The sequence below is a fragment of the Onychostoma macrolepis genome, chromosome 23, assembly GCF_012432095.1.
Source record: "Onychostoma macrolepis isolate SWU-2019 chromosome 23, ASM1243209v1, whole genome shotgun sequence".
NCBI classification, from domain to species: domain Eukaryota; kingdom Metazoa; phylum Chordata; class Actinopteri; order Cypriniformes; family Cyprinidae; genus Onychostoma; species Onychostoma macrolepis.
Window position 1 is genome coordinate 10,929,691 of NC_081177.1, and position 23,114 is coordinate 10,952,804.

The 23,114-nt window shown below is 35.2% G+C and overlaps 3 protein-coding genes and 1 long non-coding RNA gene across 6 annotated transcripts; 2 read left to right on the forward strand and 2 right to left on the reverse strand.

Annotated features, from left to right (window-relative positions):
* Positions 1-312: 312 nt before the first annotated feature.
* Positions 313-1,519, reverse strand: LOC131531899 (uncharacterized). Its single transcript, XR_009268806.1, has 3 exons — positions 1,393-1,519; positions 982-1,042; positions 313-412 (listed from the first exon to the last, which is right to left on the reverse strand). It is a non-coding gene; the product is annotated as an uncharacterized LOC131531899 (long non-coding RNA).
* A 191-nt stretch (positions 1,520-1,710) lies between these two features.
* Positions 1,711-4,443, forward strand: LOC131531897 (ribonuclease inhibitor-like). The gene is made up of 6 exons (XM_058763066.1): positions 1,711-1,900; positions 1,975-2,148; positions 2,433-2,606; positions 3,193-3,366; positions 3,446-3,619; positions 3,795-4,443. The coding sequence occupies exons 1-6, from the start codon at positions 1,851-1,853 to the stop codon at positions 3,820-3,822; spliced, it is 774 nt and encodes a 257-aa protein (XP_058619049.1). The 5' UTR covers positions 1,711-1,850; the 3' UTR covers positions 3,823-4,443.
* Positions 4,444-4,633: 190 nt separating this feature from the next.
* On the reverse strand, positions 4,634-8,590 carry armc1l (armadillo repeat containing 1, like). Of its 2 annotated transcripts, none has more exons than XM_058763065.1 (7): positions 8,444-8,492; positions 6,719-6,883; positions 6,498-6,589; positions 5,749-5,938; positions 5,512-5,628; positions 5,352-5,426; positions 4,634-5,220 (listed from the first exon to the last, which is right to left on the reverse strand). In XM_058763065.1, exons 2-7 carry the CDS (start codon positions 6,869-6,871, stop codon positions 5,029-5,031), a joined length of 819 nt encoding a protein of 272 aa, XP_058619048.1. In that variant the 5' UTR covers positions 6,872-6,883; positions 8,444-8,492; the 3' UTR covers positions 4,634-5,028. The 2 variants fall into 2 exon arrangements, with proteins under 2 accessions (XP_058619048.1, XP_058619047.1); XM_058763064.1 differs by having other exon boundaries at positions 4,637-5,220; positions 8,451-8,590.
* Positions 8,586-14,433, forward strand: mtfr2 (mitochondrial fission regulator 2). Of its 2 annotated transcripts, none has more exons than XM_058763061.1 (8): positions 8,586-8,677; positions 9,000-9,153; positions 9,296-9,400; positions 10,149-10,273; positions 10,502-10,704; positions 11,818-12,097; positions 12,175-12,358; positions 13,798-14,433. In XM_058763061.1, exons 2-8 carry the CDS (start codon positions 9,082-9,084, stop codon positions 13,840-13,842), a joined length of 1,014 nt encoding a protein of 337 aa, XP_058619044.1. In that variant the 5' UTR covers positions 8,586-8,677; positions 9,000-9,081; the 3' UTR covers positions 13,843-14,433. The 2 variants fall into 2 exon arrangements, with proteins under 2 accessions (XP_058619044.1, XP_058619046.1); XM_058763063.1 differs by lacking the exon at positions 8,586-8,677 and adding an exon at positions 8,694-8,810.
* Positions 14,434-23,114: the final 8,681 nt, after the last annotated feature.

The window sequence follows — 23,114 nt, forward strand, 5'->3', positions numbered from 1 at the left end:
AAATATTATAAATGTCACAATTTAATGCTTTTATTAAATATTTGGAGGGAAACAAGATGCTAAAACTAACCCTATCCAGGGTACTAAAATTAAGACATTTATCTAAAATATTTTTGCCTATTGTGCTATCTTTTATTGATTTTTTTAATAATACTAAATAAGAAAAACCCAATAAAGCATAAATCGTTAAAAAAAGTTTTAGCATATTTTGATCATTTTTAATTTCCTCAACAAAATGATTCCATATTGTAGTTGTAAATTAATATTTAGTGCTATAACACATCATGTGATGTGTTACTCTTTCCTCAGGCTCTCATACTGCAGAATCACCACACACGGCTGCTCTGTTCTGGAAACAGGACTGCTTCCAAACCTTCCGAACCTTAGGGTGCTGGACCTGAGTGAAAACAGTCTGAGAGAAGCTGGAATTAAGATTTTGGCCAATTACGTGAAGCATCAGCACTGTAAACTTGAGATTCTGAGGTCAGTAGCAATTGAATTAAACCTCTTCAAACCACTTTAGTTCATCAGAAGATATCAATACCCAAATGTGGAATTTGTTTGGTCCTCATGATCACTTGTCATTGCATTATTCATAGACTTAAGGACTGCAGAGTTACAACTCAGGGCAGCATTGCAATAGCCTCAGCTCTGCTGTCCAACCCGTCACACTTAAGAGAGCTCGACCTGCACTGGAATAACCCAGGAGATGATGGAGTGGAGAAGCTTTCAGCTGTAATACAGCATCCACTCTCACAGCTTGAGACACTTTGGTATTTTTTCTCTTTTTTTTTACTTCATTAAATGTCACTATATTAGAATGATTTCTGAAGAATCATGTAGCACTGAAGTCTGGAGTAATGGCTCCTGAAAATTTGCTGTCACATAAATTAATTACACAAATTGTAATTAGGTTTCAAAATATTACTGTTTTTCTTGTATTTTAGATCAAATGAATCTTTGTGAGCATAAGAGACTTACCGTATTGTCCCGAATATAAGACGACCCTGATTATAAGACGACCCCCTTTTTCCAGATGTACCTTTTGGAAAAAGGCTTTTTGAAAACCAAATCTTGTTTTATTATTTGTTTGTTTGTTTGTTTTTCTCTCTATAAAACACATTTTTTTCTTAAATTATTTTCAAATTGCATATTTTTCCTATTTTAATTTTTGTTTTGAAAGTATGGTAAATACTGGTAAAATGTACCAACAATGATATTGAAAAATACACTTTTTGATATACCATTGAAATAACAGGCAGCCCATCTGAATTATATAACATATAGGCTATCCATCTCATAGTAGCCTACCAAAATTTTATTAACAGTAGAAGTGAAATCTTATTGTAGTCTTTAAATCTGGGTACTGTCTTATGTTTTAAAATTACTTACAGAGGAAGTTTGGTTCCATCAGGTTAACATGACAGTCACGACTCGTGCCGCTGTAAGCTTTTCTTTTTGTTTTGTTTTCGCTCGCGATCTTTACAACACGCATTACATTACATATTTCATGGCACACTCGTTATATGCGTTTTTGGCGCCACCTATTGTTGTGGGTGTATTATTGACATGTCAAAGTCTAGACCCCGAATATAAGACGACCGCGTTTTTTCAGATGTATTTCCAAGAAAAAAACATCGTCTTATATTCGGGACAATACGGTAATTCAAAGACATAACTATCATTTTTTTGCCAATGTCCTAAATGTTCATTTTTCAACCCGTAGGCTGAGTTACGGTTTGCTCACTGAGAAATCCTGTCGGTCTTTGGCTTCGGCTCTGAGGTCCAGCTTCTCTACTCTGAAAGCTTTAGATCTGAGTGGCAACGCAATCTGTGATGAAGCAGTGAAAATGCTCTCAAGTGGACTTGGAAGCCCTCACTGTAAAATAGAGATTTTGAGGTAAGGGTTTTAAATCTGCAGTATATTTAGATCCTACCCTCAGCAAACTCTTGAAGCATATCCTGTCTTTTCAGGTTAGCATTGTGTGAGATCACAGAGGTGGGTGTTGGTGATTTGGCCTCGGCTCTTGTTTCTAACCCAGCTCATCTGAGTGAGCTGGACCTGAGACAGAACCACATAAAGGATTTCGGTGTATCAAGACTGGCTGAAGTGGTGAAGATTTCCAACTGTAGGCTGGAGACTTTATGGTGAGCAGTAGAACTGAAGCTTTGAGACTTTCATTATAGCACTATGCAGGCAATTTCAGTCTTAGGTACTAACTATTGTTGATTTTTGTAAATCATATACTTTGTATTCAGTTTAAGATTAAGGTTTAAATTACAATCAACAGTGATAATGTGATATTGATGTCAGTTGGTTTTTCTTTTATTTGGATGCTGAATGGTGACATATTCTATTAAGCAAATTATGAATCTAGTTTTAAATGTTGTAACAACAAGAGCATTTTATGAACACACGTCTTTCATAACAGTTTAGGAGACAGTGGGGTCACAAAGGATGGTTGTGCTGTCCTCGCTGCTGCTCTAAACTCAAACCCATCGTATCTGAGAGAGCTGGACCTGAGCAGTAATGAGCTCACAGACGCAGGGATGAGGCTCCTTTCTCCTGTCCTGAGGAATCACAGCAGCAACATTATGAAATTAGAGTAGGTTCTGTACATATATTTCAATGAACATCCTAACATTCTAATGTATCAGATTACCTATGTTAAGTATAAATAATTGTTAAAGATTTTTTTTAACGAATTAGGATGCATTAAATTGATCAAAAGTGGCAGTGCAGATGTTTATTTTGATTTAGTTTATTTCAAATAAATGCTGTTCTTTTGAACTTTCTATCTAGCAAAGAATCTTGAAAAAGAAAAAAAAAATTCTGAAAAAATATTAAGCAGCAAAGTCTTTTCAACATTGATAAGAAGAAATGTTTCTTGAGCAGCAAATATTAGCATATTATTATGATTTTTAAAGGATCATGTGACACTGAAGACTGGAGTAATGGCTACTGAAAATTCAGCCTTGACATCACAGGAATAAATTACATTTTAAAATATATTAAAATAGAAAAATGTCATTTTAAATTGTTAGAATAATTCACAATATTACGTTTTTTTTTTTTACTGTATTAATGATTATACCATACTTTTGATCAAATAAATGCAGCCAGCAAAAGATACTTCTTATAAACTTATGAAAATGTTAAGTAAAATGCCACTTTATCATTGTTTTCCCTAGTTTGAGTCAGTGTTGTTTAACCACGGCCTGCTGTGATTCACTGGCTGCAACTCTTGAAGAAAAATCCTCAAGTCTTAGAGAACTGAAATTAGGAGTAAATAATCTGCAAGATCTGGGAATTAAAATCCTCTGTGCTGGATTGGAAAATCCACATTGTCAGCTGGACACTTTAGGGTAATGCTATATCTACAACTTTCAAAGTTGCTTTCAGAGAAGTTTTGTTTATATGTCACTAATGTTTTTTTCTGTGTAGCCTGTCTAATTGTGGGGTCACAGGGGAAGGTTGCACAATTTTATCCTCTGCACTGAGATCTAAGCACTCACTTTTAAGAGAGCTGGACCTGAGTGAAAACAATCTTACAGATTCAGCCGTAAGGCCATTATCTGTCTTGCTAGATGATCCAGACTGTAAACTAGAGAAACTTATGTAAGTAGCTCCTGTAGTGATATTTGTCCTGAAACAGCATAATAGCAACAGTGTGTCTTACAAAACACTCAAATTGTATATTTGCATGTGTTGAGCTTTATGTAATAATGTATGTGATAAACCTTTTCTTTTGTCTTTCCAGCTTGTATTAAAATCAGGTCTGTTTGTACCACAGCACACATCAACATTTGATGGAAGTGTAGCAGAATGCTGCCATACCTCGCCACGTATGACTGCACTTCTTCTTGTTGGTAATTTATATGATGCTTTCAGATGTTTTATTTTTAAATCCTTTATTTATATTTTTCTTATCTTACACGGTTATATTCTAGTATGAATTACTGAGCAGAGAATTCAATTGCACTGCAGTAGTGTTGGTTATACAAAACCATGCTTTCCATTTGATACTAATATGTACTATGTACAGTTACAAGTATGTTACAAGTTGACTGATGCACTGCTGTTGTTTTCAAAAGACGGGCCAAGATGTGCATGTTTGTTTTTTAACTCATAAGAAAAGGCTCAGAGCCTCTTAACTGTAAAGGTCACCAACACTATTTCCACTGCACTATGAAAACGTGTCATTACAAGATGTAGCTCTAAAGCAATCAGGAAGGTGGGTTGCATACATTTAATTGGTTATAATGTTTTTCGTTTATGTATGCATGTTTAAATTATTGCCATCATTTATTTTTTAATGTATGGTAAGACAATTATAATGTAAAACCTTAAGTTACACGCTGATTTTTATACGTATGTGTACATGTCATTTATTTAGAGAATTTCTGTGAAACTTTTTTTTGTATCAATAAACCATAATACAACTTAATAAAAATAGTTATTTTGTGAGTGAATACAGATGCCCACACCTTTTTCAATATGAAAGCATATTTGGAACACTTAAATTTATATAATGTCATCACAAATATCAGTACCGACTTCTTCCTTCAAAACCTTTATTTTACACAGAACAGCATTAAACATTTAATCTGTCTTTCAGTTGTTTCCATTGTTAGATGAGACTCAAGATAGATATTTCCCCTTATAACACACCAAAATGGAAATATTTACAAGAAATCAGGAAGAAAGACGATACAACAGACAAACTTTACAGCAGAAACAGGAAATTTTGGATCCTGAGAGGGAGGAAAGACATGTTTTCATAAACATATATAAATGAACTCAACATCTATATATATATCAATACAGAGTTGTGATGTGGCAGAGATCTCACACATTTGCTCATAAATTGAACAACACCTTTAGTAGCTTGATAAAGCACATTTGTCAGTTCCCCGACCTTCCATTAGTCCTTTAAGCTCCAATAGTGGTGCAACTTGCTCTTCTATGCTGATCTTAAAAATGTCGAGGTCCGAACTCAGCCAGGAAAAGTCTGTGAGAAACAAGCTTTACCAGTAGAAGGTTTTAGTGAGGAAACTGGCTGCTGTGTTCAGCCAGCTGCCACCAGTGTCTTGTTTAGCACCAGTACGGGACACTGCACGGTCTAGCTCTTTCTCCGGACTCTCATCATCGGGCAGGTAATCAGGCAGGTGTGAATTCTCTTCTACCTTTGAGCCAGAGGTGCTGAGTGGAATGAGAACCTGTAACCATAGCACAGCCATGTAAATAAATAACAGCAAGTCTATGGGTCATAAAACTATTGAAACGGCATGCATCACTCTCACTGTAAAGCATATTTAAATACATACTTAAAAGCAACAGAAACACCCACCTCTTCTCCATTTTCATTTTTCACTACCTGCTTAGCTGAAAGCACTTTTGTGGCAGCAATGGCAGTGGCCAGACTCTAAACAAAAGATATTTGCTTTCATGAAAACAAACCTGCTTTTATTAGTTGCCTCTCCCCTTACAAAAAGAGGAATACGGTGTACCTCAGTGGGCAGGTCGGCACGGATGCGTACAGTACATCTCTTTAGAGCCATCTGGAAGGTGAAGCTGATTACTCCTTTGACTCTCAAAAGGGCCTCCTCACACACACCTCTCTGATCCTGTCAACACAATGCCACATCTGATTTTACTCTGTAATCTGCATAAATATGAGAGAAATGGTTTGCAACTCAGGTAAGATCAACAAAGTGCATGTGTGAAAGCTTTGTTATGGTACATACTGCCCCATCCAAGCCTTGTATATGGAGGGTAACCGATTTTGCTTTCTTGTTGGAGCTGTTAATGAAGAACTGGGGTTTGTTCCTCTTCTTCTGTTGCTCTGGAGTCTGACAAGCTGGTCTCTGCGTTTGAGAACTCAACACACTATACACCTCTTTTGCAAGGTCTGTAATATCAGTCGTCGTACCGGTCCTTCAAACAGCAGAAAAGGGGAAAAAAGACATAAAAGATATCATGAAAACAAGATTTTTTCCCCCCTCTTTGGAATAATATGGATTGGGCAAGGTAAGACTAAGAACATGTTTTAGCTAACTATAATAACCCTGCTTTAAAATGTAAATGTTGCAGCATTTCTCTAATAGAAATTAGCATTTCTTCTCAAATAACTAAATCTGATATAAAAATTAATTAAAAACCTATACAGACATTAAACAAAACTAAAGTAATAAACGACAAAACGCAACAAAATTACTAAAACAAAAATTAAAAAGAAAATATAAGAAACAGATCAAAATATTAATAAAAACAATAATAGTATCTCAATGACACTAACTGGTATAAAGAACATAGATATGGACAATTTTGTCTATAGACATTAAAAAAAAAAAAAAAAAAAAGTTAATTAAATAAAATAAAATACAACAAAATGACTAAAACCAACTAATTCAAATGAAAACTGAAAATATCTTAATATTTTTAATTGACTTTAAAAGTAAAATAAATCAATTTATCTTCCGATAAATAAAATTACCTCTCTATCAGTGTCTCCAAGCTCACCATCAGGCCGAGCTCATTTTTCATGGCGTTGATGTTGCGGGGTGATTCAGCCAGGTACCGCAAAGTCTGAGAAGATACGAGCCTTAAGAGGTTAGTACAAGAAACATACAAGGCATTAAACAATTTATCATCACAATTGGCTCTTTGTCAGTTTAACAAGAATTGTTTGCATTGACAAAACAGGTCTGGGCATACCTGGAGGGTAGCAAAGAGCACTTTAGGGTCTTTGTGGTCGAGGAAGAGCACTAGTCCTGGAAGGCAACCCTGGTCCTGAACAATCGCCTCCCGATTTTGTGGTTCAGATGCCAGGTCCCGCAGCTGTGTGACTACTGATAATGCGTCCATCATTTTTGTGGATATCTGAAACAAAAAAGGATATGAAAACTAATTAGTTGAATCATATCTGATTACACATTTACATTTAGTCATTTAGCAGACGCTTTTATCCAAAGCGACTTACAAATGAGAACAATAGAAGCAATCAAAACCAACAAAAGAGCAACAACATACAAGTGCTATGTCAAGTCTCGGTTAGCCTAACGCAGTACACGTAGCAAGGTTTTTTTTTTTTAAGAGAACGAATAGATAGAATAGAAAAAGGAAAGCTAGTGTTAGTTTTTCCAAGAAAAGCTAGCAGTTAGAGAATAAATATGCAATTGATAGAGGGTCAAGTGTGTGTGTGTGTTTTTTTTTCTTTTTTTTTTTTAAATAAAAAGACGACAGATAGATAAAAAAGAATTAGAATAGAGCATGCTAGAGTTAGAGGGTTAAATAAAGATGGAAGAGATGTGTTTTTAGCCGTTTCTTGAAGATGGCTAAGGATTCAGCTGCTCGGATCGAGCTGGGCAGATCATTCCACCAGATGGGAACAGTTAATGAAAAAGTCTGTGAAAGTGATTTTGTGCCTCTTTGGGATTGCTACAATAATGCGTCGTTCACTTGCAGAATGCAAGCTTCTAGAGGGCACATAGGTCTGAAGTACTGAATTTAGGTAAAGGGGCACAGAGCCAGAGGTGGTTCTGCAGGCAAACATTAATGCCTTGAATTTTATGCGAGCAGCTATTGGTAGCCAGTGCAAATTGATGAACAGAGGTGTGACGTGCGTTCTTTTTGGTTCATTAAAGATTCATCTTGCAACAGCATTTTGGATTAATTGTAGAGGTTTGATGGAATTGGCTGGAAGACCTGCCAAGAGAGCATTGCAATAGTCAAGTCTGGACAGGACAAGAGCTTGAACTAGGAGTTGTGTTGCATGTTCTGAAAGAAAGGGCCTGATCTTCCTAATATTGTATAAAGCAAATCTGCAGGACCGGGCAGTGTTAGCAATGTGGTCTGAGAAATTCAGCTTATCATCATTAATTTCTTTTTTTCCACTGGACACTATTATGATCATTATGTATATGAGACAGAGCAATGTTTAATAGTACATTAATAATAGGTCCTTTAAATAGTATATTTCCTAAATATAGTATTTGTAGTAGTAATATGGCATGTTTTACTTTGACACACACAACATCTTGCAAAGAAAGCAACATCTCCGGTCATGTGACCATTTACGTCAGCCACGTAAATGTCCACAGTAAATCAAGACATACATTTTCAATTATTAAAAATACATATACTTCTCAAAAGTAAATTGTCACTAATATTACCGGTGAAACTAAATGAGTTAACAGAAAAAAATTAATTACAGCACAAACACTGAAGACACTAACAACCTTGAGACAATCAGTTCCTTATACAGAAGCAGTCTGTTAGCATGAAAGCTACATAGCTGGAACTCAGATTTGAGTTTAATGTAAATGTACATTCCTGTAATTGAGCGAATCCATTTTTATTCGTTTTCAACTTCTTATACATCATTCTTAAAAAAACCTACTTCGTGTAATATACTAATTAAATTATAAAATTACAACGTACTACTCACCACCACCGTTTTTTTATAACAGCGCACACAGCACACTCAAAATACAAAACTTCGCACTGCTTCTGTTTAAACAAACTGATTGGTCGAAGGCCTCTGACGACGTTTCTAAATCCTTCAAGCCGATTGGCTACAGACGTCAGCCCTTCTCTCCGGACCAATCACAAACGCTCTCACGCAACGAGCTTTATTTGAGTTTACCTGCAAGATAAGCGTGGTACGAGGAAGAGGTAAAGTGACAAATACGCATGAAATAAATCGACGTTATATGTAGAAGCTAATGTTTTAAATAATACAATGCATATGTGTTTAAATTAAGAGCAGATTAACGCATGGGTTTGAAATACGTGCATATTCTGAACGGTAACGTTACTGGCTGATGCCGGAGATAGGCTTTGCTGATGCTGATAGTTATATTACTGCTGTGGTTAATTACGCTTCTCTCGCATTGATGCTGATTGTTTTTCCTCAGTGTTTAAAATTTAGCGTTGCACATTTAAGCGGCGCATTTGTTTCAGAATTGAATGGAATGCAGCTGATTTGATCCCTCAGGTCACGTGGAGAAGTTTGGTGCAGTGTGTTGTTGGCTCATCTGTCAGCAGAAATCCAGCGTGGAAGCACAGGAATACTGTCAATGTCTCTGCTGGAGGACATCGTTGACCTGCTGAGATGTGTCCTGGAATACTTTGGCGTGCCACCTGACATGGTAAAGTGAAAATTAATTTAGTATGCATATATATTTGCATATATTATTAAAACAAAAAACATTGTTTTACAGGCTGTGGTACAGTATGGATGTAAGTGTAACTTTTTAACTGTACATCTTTGTGAACACTGTGTTGTTGCAGTTGGTTCCAGTATGGGACAGTACATATTGTGGACAATACCGAAGCATAGTCCGTATGATTGGGACAAGCCTTCCCCTCTCTCCTCAGCCTCGACTGCGGTTTCAGGTAAACATGTATTCTGTTGTTTGTACTCAGTAATTTTTTTTCTTCTTCTAATTTTGAGTACTTTTGAGAAATGTCACTAAAACTATATACACAACAGTTTTTAGTTTTATGTATATTCTCATATTATTTATTCATATTTTGTTTTATTTTAATAAAGTATTTTTAGTTTAGTATAGGTTTTAGTAATTTTGTGTTTGCTTTTTTCTTCCTTTATTTTAGTTTAGTAAGTTTTCTAAAAAATAAAAAAAAGTAATTAAAAAAAATTGTAAACAGTTGTAAAAAATGAAAACTTAAGCTTATTTATTTATTATTTAAATTACTAAAAACAATTACAACACTCAATGTAAACAATAAGATAAAGACTCAGTCTAATAAAATAAAAGCTGTTTTATTTTACGTGCGACATAAAAAAAAACTAATAAAAATGTTCATATAGCAAGTACACTTTTAACTTAACCTTTAATAAGTAGTTTCCTATTTTTCTTAAATCTCAAAGCTGTTGTTATTAAAATCAAATAACCGTTTTTGCACATCAGAAAATATGTCAAATTGAAGTATAATTCTTTTATGGTTGGTTCATTAGTAACACAAGCATAATGGATACTTGTATACAGGACATTCACTATCTTCACTTGATATGAATTGTTAATAAGAGTTTTGGGAAGCAATTTAAAGTCTTTTCACATGTAAAAGGATTTGAATTACTTGAGAGCACCATCACTAATGAGTTCTTACTCTTCATTTCAAGATTCCTCTGCAGACATTCAGTAGACACGGCCATATTGATGTGATGGTGGACACGCCGGCCATTCCTACATTAGCGGATGTGCTTTGGCTGGTGGAGGATGAAGGGGACAGCTACACTAAATTCAGGTAGTCACACATCAGAAGCCATATAAACACAACTGTCTGGTGTTTATTAATAGCTCACTAATAGGTGTTTATTAATAGCTCACTGACAGCATCTATATGAGTGCTTAGTATACTTCTGAACAGAAGTTACACCCGTTATGAGATTTCTGTATGAGTATGTATAGTATTTTTATAAGTTTTGGTTTATGGAGTAAGTTCAGTGTCGTCATCTTACCATGTTTATAACAGGAATGCCGCCCCATTGAGGAAAGCTTTTGAGATTCCCTCATTGGGGTCTGAACGTCCATTGTCCGTGTCTGTCCCGGCTCAGAGGGGAGGCAGGGTGCTGGGACAGGGCACCCAGCCAGAGGCCCTGCAGAAGATCTCAGCTCTGGAAGAGGAACTGCAGAGACTACGAGCACAGATTGCTATGATAGTCACAGCTCCAGCAGGTAACATATGCTGTGAATTTCTGTAACTGACAGATTGTAGTCAAAACTTGTAGTTTTTAAGAAATGTACTTTGTTGATTTCTGAGTGCTTAAAGGAGTCGAAAACGTAGAAAGTCTGATGACCTTGTGATCTTCTGGCTCTCAACCATTTTCACTCAAAGGCCCCTAGTTATCAAACGCAATATTTGAAGGCTCCCCATATGGGCTAAGGCATTTCCACAATTTATTTTGTGATTCCAGAAGTTTCAAGAACTGTATGTGAATCAATAAAAATGTTTATTATCAATAAAAATAGTTATTAAGGAGGAAAAATTAAATGTGATTTCAGTTTATATCTTGGTTTTTAATGTGCTTTTTACTTTTTCATTTAGAATTAAAGCCAGATTTTGTTACATTAATAATATTTAATTATTTTTAATAATTTTTTACACATGCATTAATGATATTTTTATGAATTCAATTAAGATAATTTTTTTACTTTAAATACTTGGAGACTTTAAGTCTGGTGTAGCGCTTGCAATTGTATGGTGATAACAAGTTTATAACAAAACCCTGATCATTTCAGACTGATCTTAATTTTATGAATCTGTGATGGCGTCATTGAGGCATTACATAAAATAGATTATATTGAAGAATAGAGCTATATTTAAACACTACATATAAACCCACAAAAATCTTGCATCCCATGGCAGTAGCAAAGCATAATTTCTTGTGGGGTGTTTCTTAAAGGGACAGGAAAAAATATTATTTTAAGGGTCAGAGAGAGGGTAGAAAATGGTCATTAAATCTAAATTATATTTTTGGCTCTAATAATTTATTAGAGAAGCACAGAGGAAAAACAAAATGATTTAAGTGTTTGATGTAACCCCTTCAATTCATCACTCTGATAGCTTGTAATAAAACAAAAGTATTTTTTAGAATAATAACATTAATTGTGAAGTCATTGAATGGGTAAAATGCTTTTCCTTCCATTTCAGGAATATAGAATAACTTGACTAACATTAGTGGACCTCAGGGGCAAAATAAATTGATTAAAAAGTATGATGTGACCCCTTTAATACATCACACTGATATCCTTTTATATTTATTTCTCATCTGTCTCTCATATTTCCAGCTGATCCTGGCACTCCATGCTCTACTCCTCTTCCAGTTCCTGTCCTCACCTCCACTCCTGTATGCCCTCCGCTGCCACCTCCACCTCCACCACCACTTCCTCCTCCGGCTACGGGCAGCTGCGTGGAGGTGTCCGTGTCAGATGTGATTCGACAAAGACAGGCAGCAAAAAGAGAAAAGCTTGCACAGTGTGATCCATCTGTGTGTACAGCGTCTGCCATGCCCTCCATGTTAGAGGTGCTCAAAGACCTGAATCAAGTCAAACTGCGTTCTGTGGAGAGGTATGGATTTAACGTGCTCAAACTTTAAGCACAGCTGCGTTTGAAGTTCAGTACTGAGTATGGATTTGTATTTATAGATCTCCAGGTGGAACTCCAGTAAGGAGACGGAGAAGTAAAGGTGTAGCATGTTCATCTGATCCGGCAGCTCTTATCGCTGAAGCACTGAAAAGGAAGTTTGCACACAAACAGAGGGACGATTCGTTTGGTAAAGAGAACTGCTCGGCTGAACCCTCACCTTTCAGCAGTCCAGATACTCCCAGGGTAGGTGAACTCTTTTTTTTTTTTTTTTTTTCTTGTATAATTAATTTTTTTGGAGGAAAACATGTATCTGAGATGTCGTTTTGACTGTTCAAGTACTCGATGGAGTCACATTACCGTTGTATCAATGTTGCGCACAGTGTGTCAAGTTAACTATATGGATGGAATATAATCATGTTTAAGCCATCCAATCAGACTGCAAAGTACTCAATGCTTAATAATAAAACAAAAAACAATCGCCACACTGAACTTTTTGCCCATTAGTAGGGCTGCACGATGAATGGAAACAAAACCAAAATCACACTGTGTGATTATTAACTTGCAAAGGCTGTGAATTAATTAAATAAATATACGCACTGCATGTTTCAGAGTGAAGCGTGGCACTGTGTTCTTTTTTACACACGAGCAGCTCATGATCCGGTGTTTTCAGTGTCTCTGATTGCTTATTACATGCATTTGGGAATGCAACATGCAAATCATATTCCCAAGTTTGTAATGAGAAGAGATTATAAACCGTTAGTTGTCAACAAAAGAGAAGCTTTAAAGGCTTCCTGCATTTTTTTTTGCCAAAATCTTTCACTAAAAGACATTAAGACAACTGTTAATATTAGTATTGCAATTTTACAGTTAACAAAATTATTGTATTGATTTTTAAATACTCATTTTGTAAATAGTAAAATAATAGAAGTATATCTGATTTTGTTGAATATTTTTGTTTAGTAATAATTCATAAAAACTAGAGAAAATCTGATCAAAACAGTTTTCTCATATTGTCTTTTTTTTTTTTTGAAAAAGCAGATGTTTGATCTTTATCTTAGTGTTGTTGTAAATGTACACACACTCGTTACTGTTGCTTCCGAGTAGTAACTTCCTTAGATTATAGATAAGTAAATTTATTGCAGATTTTAGAGGTGGTATTGGAGTTTCTGAGTGCCTTTAAAAAATATATGATAACCCAACCTGGGAAATAGATGTTAAACTAGCTGGGAGCAGGATTCAGGTTGGATTTTTGACCCTTCAGAGTGCAATAATAATAATAAATAATAGCAGAGAAAATCACATTTGAACCACTAGGGGAATGTATCTGTGTTAAAACTTTATAGTGTTACATTTAGACCAGCAGAGGGCGATTTTTCATTTCTGTGTCCGGTGCAACAGCCATGTTAAAGCTGTGCAAACTAGCCATCTCAGCATTGACTGAACACATTTCCTAGCACTATCTAAACAGTTTATGAATATTAAATATCTTCTAATGAGATTTTCCTCCCCACTTTCCAAATCTTTGCTACACCAGTGTTTGGTTTCTAGCACTATTACGCAATACTTGAACAGAATCTTTGACGTTTTGCTATAAAGTTTAGCTGCAAATGCAGTTTAATGAGAATGCATTGTGTGCTTTTGCATTGAATGCATTGTGACTTTAGTGTTGTATTGGTTTACAGATTCTCCCTCACACCAGACGCAGCCAGGGACGCATTCACCTTTGACCCTCAACCTTAAAGTCTTTTAGGAACAAAACTGTGTCATGGACTGACATGACAGACATATTCCTTTTTAATGTTGGTTGCACTGTCTCTCTTTCTCTTTCCCTTTTCTCTCTGAATTAATCACTTGGGCCTCCATCTGAGTACACTGTGCATGTTTTTGAGATTTTTGTGTAGACATCATCATTTTTTTGTATGTGCAGATTTTTATTTGTAAATATTATGTACGACAGACTTCTTAATTGTGAGTGACTAATTACGAGTATTGATACAGGATGGCAGCAATTATCTCATAGGATGTTACAGGTTAATTTCTTTCAGCCACCAATGTAGTATATAAATAATTAATGTCTACTCTGATCTATGCAATGCTGCTTTTTTTATACAGATTTTTGTATTTTATTTAAAGCCTAGATAGACTAACAAAAATTCTCTGAACAAAATACTATCAGTCTGTAAGTTTTGAAAAATGGTACTTGGTTTGCTAATAATGTGTTCATCTATGTGTCTATCATCCTCTTCTACAAAGTGCTAATGCAGTATCACACTCAAAAGCAATAAACAAGTTATAAGCCTTTCAAATGTGTTCAAAGTGTGTACTATTGCATAATCTAGTTTATAATACAGTTTTCTGGAATACTTGATTCTGACTGGTTAGTCTCACCATAAAGCAGTCTGATGGTCCGATAATGCCGTCTTCCATGACAATGTTGTATATATCATGCATACATGTATACACTTGACCCCTCTAACAGTAGCACTCTCAATTCTATTTCTATTACACCTACTTGTTTTCTTTCATTTATTTAAAAAAAAACTTGACCCTCTTAACAACTGACCCTCTAACACTAGCAATCTCTATACTATTTCTATTCTATCTACTTGTTTTTTTTTATTTAAAAAAAAAAATAATAATATTAATATCTGACCTTCTAATACTAGCACTATCTGATCTATTTCTACTTTTCTTTTTTATTTATTTGAATATATAAACTTGACCCTCTAACACTAGCACTCTCTATTAATTATTGCAAAATCCTGACAGGGACCTGTATCACCCTGAAAGAGTATATTTTGCAATAATATTTTTCCGGCCATGTTATTTCTACAAATTGTTCAGTAATAATTAATTTGAATATTTTTAACATCTAATTTAGCAGTAAACAAAAAATTTAAAATATAATTTTTAATTCGGTAAAAAAAAAAAAATCAATTTTGTAGTAAAAGTATTATTATTGATTACTGATTATTAAGAGGCATATTTACCATATAAAGATATCGCAGCAGTAACACAGACAAATAGGGCATTAGATGCTTTAAAACTACTGATGGTTGCATGCATTTGCAAAACTTTTTGTGTGTGTGAAACAGTGTGGATGTGCACTGCGTGTACCTTTGACCCTGACCTAACAACCTCCAAACACCAGCATGTGTTTACACTGTTGTTGTCAGGCCGAGTGTTTGTATGTGTGGGTGAATGCTTGTTTGATGGAATAATTGCAACGTGTTGTGTCTGTAAACCACATCCTTCCAATCACTAAAGGTTATCATGGAGAGGATATGCTGGTCTACCGAGACAGGAAATGGTTACACGCTGAAAATCTGATTGATCCTTTGCTTCCGTAAGACGTGTTGTGATGTTGGCCTGACAGGAGGGTGTTCAGAGTGGAATATTGTAGTGTAAAGTCTCTTCCCCCACTGCTATATCTGGCATATGCTTTCTATTTTTGTTTATCTTCAGAAATGCACCTGCTCTAATGAGAAACTTGTGGACTAAATTTAATACCCCCACGTTTCCGTAACACATGTTTGTTTGTTCTTAAGGTTGACAGAATTTGGCAGAAGGGTGATAATGATGTTTTCACCTCCCTTTTTCTTTTTGTTAGTACCGCAAATAAAATGTCACTGCTACCAGACAGGAAATAAGTTTCCCAGGCCCTGTGGTTTTTGTGGATGGCTATTTACTTTCCCTCTAAGGTTTTGAACAATGTAAGATGGTTTGAGCATTTGGAAGGAAAAAAAATCTGGTTTCCTTGTTTCAAAATTCAAAAGTTGGCACAAAACTGTTGAACTGTTGGCTTTTATTAAGTTTTAAGACCATACATTTGCAACCGTACTACTAAAACTTTCTAAAAGAATGATAAACACATTTTTACACTTTGAAAATTTATATTCTCTTCCAGACACTATAATAGGCATTTTTGTTTATTAATACCTGCTTCTGATTAGCAATAACGTGAAGCAAACTCGCACGGCTTTGACAAGTCTATTTTTTATTCACCATCAGGATTTTACATTAAAATTGATATTCAGTGTTTAAGGGAACTTGTATATGTGTATATATATATATATATATATATATTTTAATAAATTTCTTTTTTTTTAAATAATATTTTTAGATTTTTCCAATTTTTATCCAGTTAAATATTTACTTAAATTGTCTCTGTAATTAAAAAAAACAAAAAGTGCATATTTCTTATATTAATATAAGCTCTTAACTGCACGTATCATAATAAAAAAGTTAAAGAATAAATACAGGCTCTGTTCCATGAAGATTCTGTGTTTGAAGACGACCTTTTATGATCAAATACGAGTTAAAGAACCACTTGAGGGCGCTTAAGGATTGCCATCATCGTGCAATCAGAAGTAACGCTGCAAAAACTGATATCTAACTGATGAACAGGACCACTTTACAGAGAAAGAAAAACCCCACAGTGCAGAGATGTGATAAGAGACTAGGGTGAGGCCGCAAAAGTTCATGAGTCGCTGTCATTTTGAATTTGCATACTTGTATGAATTTATTTGCAATGCAAAGTCAAGCCAAAGACACTGCAATGTGATTGGCCGCTCGTTTGGTCACCTGACACACTCTTTGTTCACTATTTTGAACATTTACCTATTTACCTGGGAGAAGAATTCCTTGTGGAGGGTTTCCACACATCAATTTGCAGATTTTTTGTTGTTGTGTTTGTATGTGTTCCAGAGGCGTTTTCCGTGTTTGAGAAGCATGTGCAGGCCATGCTATTGACAAGAAGCTAAACAACCGAAATTAAGTGCAGGTGTCAAATTAAGGTATTTACAACACTACAAAGCACTTGTACCTCAGACCTTGATGAAAACTTATATATATTCAATATATTAGTGGGCTAACAGTCATTTTTAGGGTTTTGAGGTTAACTTTTGACTTGCATTGTTAAGGAGCTCAGACTTCATGCGAGTTTTAGCAGGAAGTGCAAATTACATGTTTAAAGTCATTAAACATAATCTGTTTTTATGTGTGTATGTTACACAAGCACTATTTACACTCAACACAAAGCCCCATGAGGCCCATTGTGACTGGTATGACCCTATTTGCACTCACACCATTTGTCAGGACTGCACTTGACTAATTCAGTTTTTCTAGAATTAAATTCATTTTAACGATAACAACACACAGATGCACTGAATAAGTGTCATGTGTGCGTGTATAACCTCCTTTCTGGCCTAGGCTTGGTACTTTCCCAGTGAGAGTCATTTGAGTTCTTAAATGAGTAAGCTGTTGATTCTGGGAAGGAAAGGGTTAATTTTTCACTGCCCCCATCTCTTTTTCTCTCCTTTTCTCTTCCCTCTCTCTTTCTTCCTGTCGCTCTCTTCCTGCTCTCCTTTTCTTTCTGTTTCGTTTGGCAACTCTCTGTACTTCATTTAGACTTTTATATTAACTCTATGCACATCTTGCCCTTTGACACACATGCGTGTGTTTTATTTGTGGATAGTGGTTATGCATGTGCTTAAATACTACTTTGTGCTTTTCACAGTCTCATGTATTTTTTATTAGCCCCCATAAACAGAGGAAAACACACCTGTCTCTATCACCTGCTCTTATTGCAATCATAAACATTACAAATAGGTGTGTGTAAGAAAGAGAGAGCGGCTTTTTGTATGTTAGCAGGCCGCTAAGTGTCATGGGTCAGCTGCTCTGTGTGTGTGATTTCCACACATGCAGAGAGATGATAAATAGAAAAAAGGTGTTTCAATAAGTTGAACCTGTAGGATGAGTTGAGCTAGTTTGTCTGCTTTTCAGCTGTCTGCTTTAATTATTGTATTTTTGGGTTTAATTAAAGGCAAATATTAGGTCACAAACAATACAATCTCCTTCTGTGAGTACACACTGACTCACCGTGACTTAATGAGATGACTAAAAAGTTACCGTGATTATGAAAACATTTAATGTTTCAGTACATTTGTTTCTCAGAAGTTCATGATGCAAATGTGTGGCATTACACTGAGCTGTAATGTTCAGATATCAACATTAACAGTGACAGTGAGTGACAGTGACAGTGACGTGACATGTCGCCAAGTATGGTGACCCATACTCGGAATTAGTGCTCTGCATTTACCCATCCAAAGTGCACAACAGTGAACACACACACACCTAAAATTAGCTAAATAGTACTAGTTAAATTAGTTGAATATTACAGTTGCAAGAAAGATATTTGTAGGTTGGTTCCACTGAACATTACTTGAGAATTTTGACCAGCAATATGGTCAGCCAATAGAGTGCAGCTGGGTTCTGGAGGTAAAGATCACATTAAATTTCTCCATAGGAGAATACATTTTTTAATGATAACTTTTAAACCGTTAAAGATAGGCCCATAGTGAGCTGTTAGGTTGTTAATCGATGGTAAATGCTTTTGTTGAAGCCATCAGCCCACATTATTTCAACTTACTTTTTACATAATCATGTTTAACAGGAAAATTCCTACAGTGAGAAACTACATTACCCATGATTCTGCAAAGAAATCCACTAATCAGAAAATCAAATGCTCCCATGAAGCACTTCAAGTTATGTAATGGAATTCAAACTACTCAATATTGTGTGTGTGTGTGTGTGTGTTTGTTTCTGTGATTTGTGGGGACTTTCCATAGACTTCTATTACTTTTATACTGACCAAACAATATTTTCTACCCCTTAACCCAAACCTAACCCTAAACCTACCCCTTGCAGAAAACCTGTTTGCATTGTTACATGTTCAGATAAACACATCATTTACTATTTTTTAATTTTTTTTTTCCCTCGTGGGGACTGCAAGCCGGTCCCCACAATGTCAAAAGTTTCAGGTTTTCAGGTTTTACGTCCTTGTGGGTCCCCACAATGTTGCATAAACAAGTACACAGACAGACACACACACACACACACACAGACAGAGAGATAGTCTTTTTGTTTGTAATGTTGTGATTCACATTATAGCTGGTTGATGGATGGTTCATTATAACTCTTTAATGAAGGCTTTTTAAAATCCCTGTGGGAACCTGTTTGAAAACAATCATTTTTACAGTTAAGTTTGGTGATGCCTGTGCTTCTGAAATGACACTCTTCTAGATTTAGTGCATGAATATATCTGTTTTACAGTTTATCTGTCTGGAACTATGAGCACCAGGAACAGTTTGCATGTGTATCAGGAATTTGTGTGAGATTGAAGTGTTTGGACTGGAAAGTGTGTGTGTGTGTGTGTGTGTGTGTGTGTGTGTGTGTAAACTTGGAGATGTCTACCCCTGGACTGACACAGGGAATATACAATCACATTTGACTTGCAAATCTCTATGCAAATGAGTGCCCTGAGTAAGGGTGTGTCAAGGAGGTGGTCATGTGTCTGCCAATTGTGTATGTTGGGGTCACACAAAGAGAGGAGGGGTGAGTATGCATACGTCGTGAAGGCTGAGACAGGACACACGTGTAGAATTACTGTGACACTGTCTGCCCACACTATGAGTGCAGTGGTCCACAGCATTCTTGCGACATTATGTTCTCGTTTCTTCCCAAGAATTCTTATTGAGAGATTGCTTGGAAGAACATTTCTGCCTACTTTATATTTTCTGTCGAACTTGTCTGCTTTCTATTTTGCAAATGTGAAAATTGAGTGGTGTAACTTATTCATGAATTGGCTTTAGTTAATATTTTATTTTGTGTTTCATTGAACTTTTTATTTTTTGAGACTTTCTGTCTAGTCTTTTCAATGTTTTATTTCTTTCTACTTTCTAAATTTCAAACAATTATAACTTTCTTTGAGAAATTTTCTAAGCTTTAGAACTTTTGATAACTTTGTTAAACGTTCAAACTTTGTTTGCATCTCTTTTTTAACTTATTTATATTTCAGATATTTGTAAAAAAAAAAAAAAACTTTAAAACTACCTTTCTTTTGAACTTTCTAACTTTTTTTATTTATTTTTTTAAACTTTATTTCAAACATGTTTCATTTTGGAAGTTTTTTTTGGGGGGGGATCAGGTTTTTTTTTTCAATCTTTCTCAATTTCAGTATTTCTTTTCTCTTTTTTGAACTTTCAATCTTTTATTCAAACCTTCAAACTTTTTTTTTTCAAATGTGGTGGAGAATCTATAAATATTCCTATCAAGAAACATTCATACAATGGTGTCTGTTTCAGACGGCTCACTATTCACAAATGGCCTAGTGTAGTTAATAATTTAAGAATTCATTTTATGTGTTTCATTAACTGGCGTGTGGTGTTTTCTGGAAGTCTGGATGTGTGTTTCTGTGCTTGAGGCTATGTTTTAGGGGTAGTTTGAGATGTGTCTGGGAGGTTGAAGGGGCAGACAGAACGTGTGGAAAACTGGCTGCTGAGACCCCTGGCCTGATATCAGAGAATTTAATTTGACTTGCAAATGCTATGCAAATAAGAAGACCCGTGACAAGGTGTGTCTAGAAGGACGTCAAGACATTGCCAGGTGTTTTTCAGAGGGGTAAAGGGAGAGTTACATCATAATGGCTGCTGAGGCAAATTAAGTATTGTTGCTCTTGAGTCTGCTTTAAAATGATTCATTGCCATGAAGTTTTAAGTAGTAAACAAATGCAGTAAAATAAGATAAATCGGTGCATTAGTATACTTAAAATTAACATGAGGCTGTACTGATAACACTTTACAATAAGGTCTTGTTTGTTAACATTAGTTAGTGCATTAACTAACATAAACTAACAACTAGCAAAATATAATATATATATATATATATATATTACATTTTAATGCGATTGTTTGTTCAATTCACAGTGCAATACCAAATGTTAAAGATATGACTTTTGATTCCAACTTTAACTAAGATGAATAAATATGAAGGTACTGTTCAGTGTTAATAAATGAAACTTATTGTATAATTTTAGCAGCACTCAAACTCGCAAACTACATACAATTTTATGGGCTAATTCAGTAACTGGGCACTAGTGACCAGTACTATGCTGCTTATATATGCAAAATGCTGTGGACTCTAGATTAGTATTTGGACACTCAAAAATGAATGAATGCTGTTGCATTTTATAACAAAAATAAGATCAAGTGGCATCAATATTAGTTTGTTTATAAAGAAGAATAAAGAGTAATATATGTATTATTATTCTTTACTGTTCTTTCCTTAAAAAGGAACTGGACTTATTAACTAAGAGAAATATGAGATTAATTTCAATTAAATGTCTGCTCTAATTTTATATAATCCTTTAGAACTAGGAATGTACGGGTTTAGTAGAATTCAGAACGTAGGCAGCAAAACCTGTCCATGGCACCTTGACAAATTTTTTGGGAAAATGACTTCATTCTTTCAGGCGAAACCCTGCTTGCCAGAGCTTCAGGCAGGTGATTAACCTCCCACATAAAGATGGAGAATCCTCTGACAGAACTATACATCAGTCAGATCCAGTCTGTCCTGTTTGCCTCCACTTTCCTCTATCTCTGGAATTTATAGGAAAGTGGTGAAAGAGGTTAGGCTTATCAGTGTATATCAGGATGTTTCCAGGCACGTTCTGTGCTTTAGGAGAAGTTGAACCTTTGTGCAACCTGTGGTCAATTCAGAAGTGTGACCCTAGTGAAAGTCAGTCATTGGATTCTGCTGTATTAAAACATTTTTAAACTTAATTTAACTTCTTATTATTCCTCTGAAGACTTCCTAATGAAAGATAAATGAGAAGAACAAACAACCTTTTCTGACAGAACAAGCCCAAATGAAACCTAAATAAGATCCCCAAGTCATATGGGTCACATTTTTCCCGTTCGGCAAGTCTGCATCATGACGGGTTTGGACATGCTGGGATCGGAACTCTGAGAATAGGGAGAAGGTGGAAACAGGCCTGACGGGATTCCAGCTCTGTGTCCCGACCTAGGGAGTATCGGTCCAGCATTTTCCCACGAGAATAGTCATGACCTTCCATGCGACTCTGGGGGTCCCACAGGGATTTAAGGGAAGAATCTGTATATGAGGGTGTCTGTGTGTTATCAGAGATTTATCCAGCACGTGTCTCTGTGACTTCTGTGACCTTTGTTTTTTTTAAATGAACTGAAAACAATTTAAATGTTGGATTTTCCCTAAAAAGTTTTTGCATGTTCAAATATTTGTCCGTACTGTGCTGTTTAGACACTATAAATCATTAAGTAACAATTCTATGAATCACTAACCAATGTCTAATTTGAAAGCAGTTTGTCCTGAAGGAGTTCTATTCTCTTGGCTGAAACAGATATTTGTTCTGATGTAAAACACTACAGCTTAAAAGTCCATAATGCATTTAACCAAGTATCATGTTATAGTATTTTATTTTTATTTTTTTGATACTACAGTGATGGAAAAATCATTAGTGGTCTTTTTAATCTTATAGCAAGAGGCACGCTAATGTTCTAAACTTTGGTCAGTAAGATATATGGTTGAAAGAAATATATTAATGCTTTTATTCAGCTTTTTATTTAACTTTTTATTCAGCAAAGACATATGTAGTATAGTGTTGCAGAAGATTAACTTTTCAAATAACTGCTGTTCTTTTGAACTGTTTCGACCCTATTAAAAAGTGTTGAAATTACATTTTTACATTTTATTTGAAAATTCACTTTTAAAACACATTTTAAATTGCATTAATTGTTCACAGTATTGTTTTTTTTTTTTTTTTACTGTAATAATTTTTTTTTTTGATGAAATAAATGCAGCTTATGCATTTTATGTATTAAAATTATATAAATTATAACTGAATTGGGTGAACTATTTCTTTATTCCTCTTTAATTCTAGATGTTCTAGAACCCGGATCCATGACTGCCTTTTCTTATGAATTTTACACATATCACATGAATGCTTATCGGGTTGCTACAAGTGTTTGTTGAAGTGTTGCGTAAAGAGCAATTTTTAATCGGCATGAAAAGGTCTCTCTGTTTACTCTGTCTGATTAAGTGCCATGTGGGCAGTATGTGAGACATCTGCTATTTTTTAAGTATCGTGGCACTATTTGTAATAGTCATCAAAAATAAAATTAGT

Coding starts and splice junctions, on each gene's coding strand:
- armc1l (XM_058763065.1), bottom strand. CDS start 6,871: ATGATGGACGCATTATCAGTAGTCACACAGCTGCGGGACCTGGCATCT. Junction 5,629..5,748: donor TACAAGGCTTGGATGGGGCA/GTATGTACCATA, acceptor TTGTGTTGACAG/GATCAGAGAGGTGTGTGTGA. Junction 5,221..5,351: donor AAAATGAAAATGGAGAAGAG/GTGGGTGTTTCT, acceptor CTATGGTTACAG/GTTCTCATTCCACTCAGCAC.
- LOC131531897 (XM_058763066.1), top strand. CDS start 1,851: ATGCTCTCAAGTGGACTTGGAAGCCCTCACTGTAAAATAGAGATTTTG. Junction 2,607..3,192: donor AGCAACATTATGAAATTAGA/GTAGGTTCTGTA, acceptor TGTTTTCCCTAG/TTTGAGTCAGTGTTGTTTAA. Junction 3,620..3,794: donor TGTAAACTAGAGAAACTTAT/GTAAGTAGCTCC, acceptor TTTGTACCACAG/CACACATCAACATTTGATGG.
- mtfr2 (XM_058763061.1), top strand. CDS start 9,082: ATGTCTCTGCTGGAGGACATCGTTGACCTGCTGAGATGTGTCCTGGAA. Junction 10,274..10,501: donor GACAGCTACACTAAATTCAG/GTAGTCACACAT, acceptor TGTTTATAACAG/GAATGCCGCCCCATTGAGGA. Junction 12,359..13,797: donor GCAGTCCAGATACTCCCAGG/GTAGGTGAACTC, acceptor ATTGGTTTACAG/ATTCTCCCTCACACCAGACG.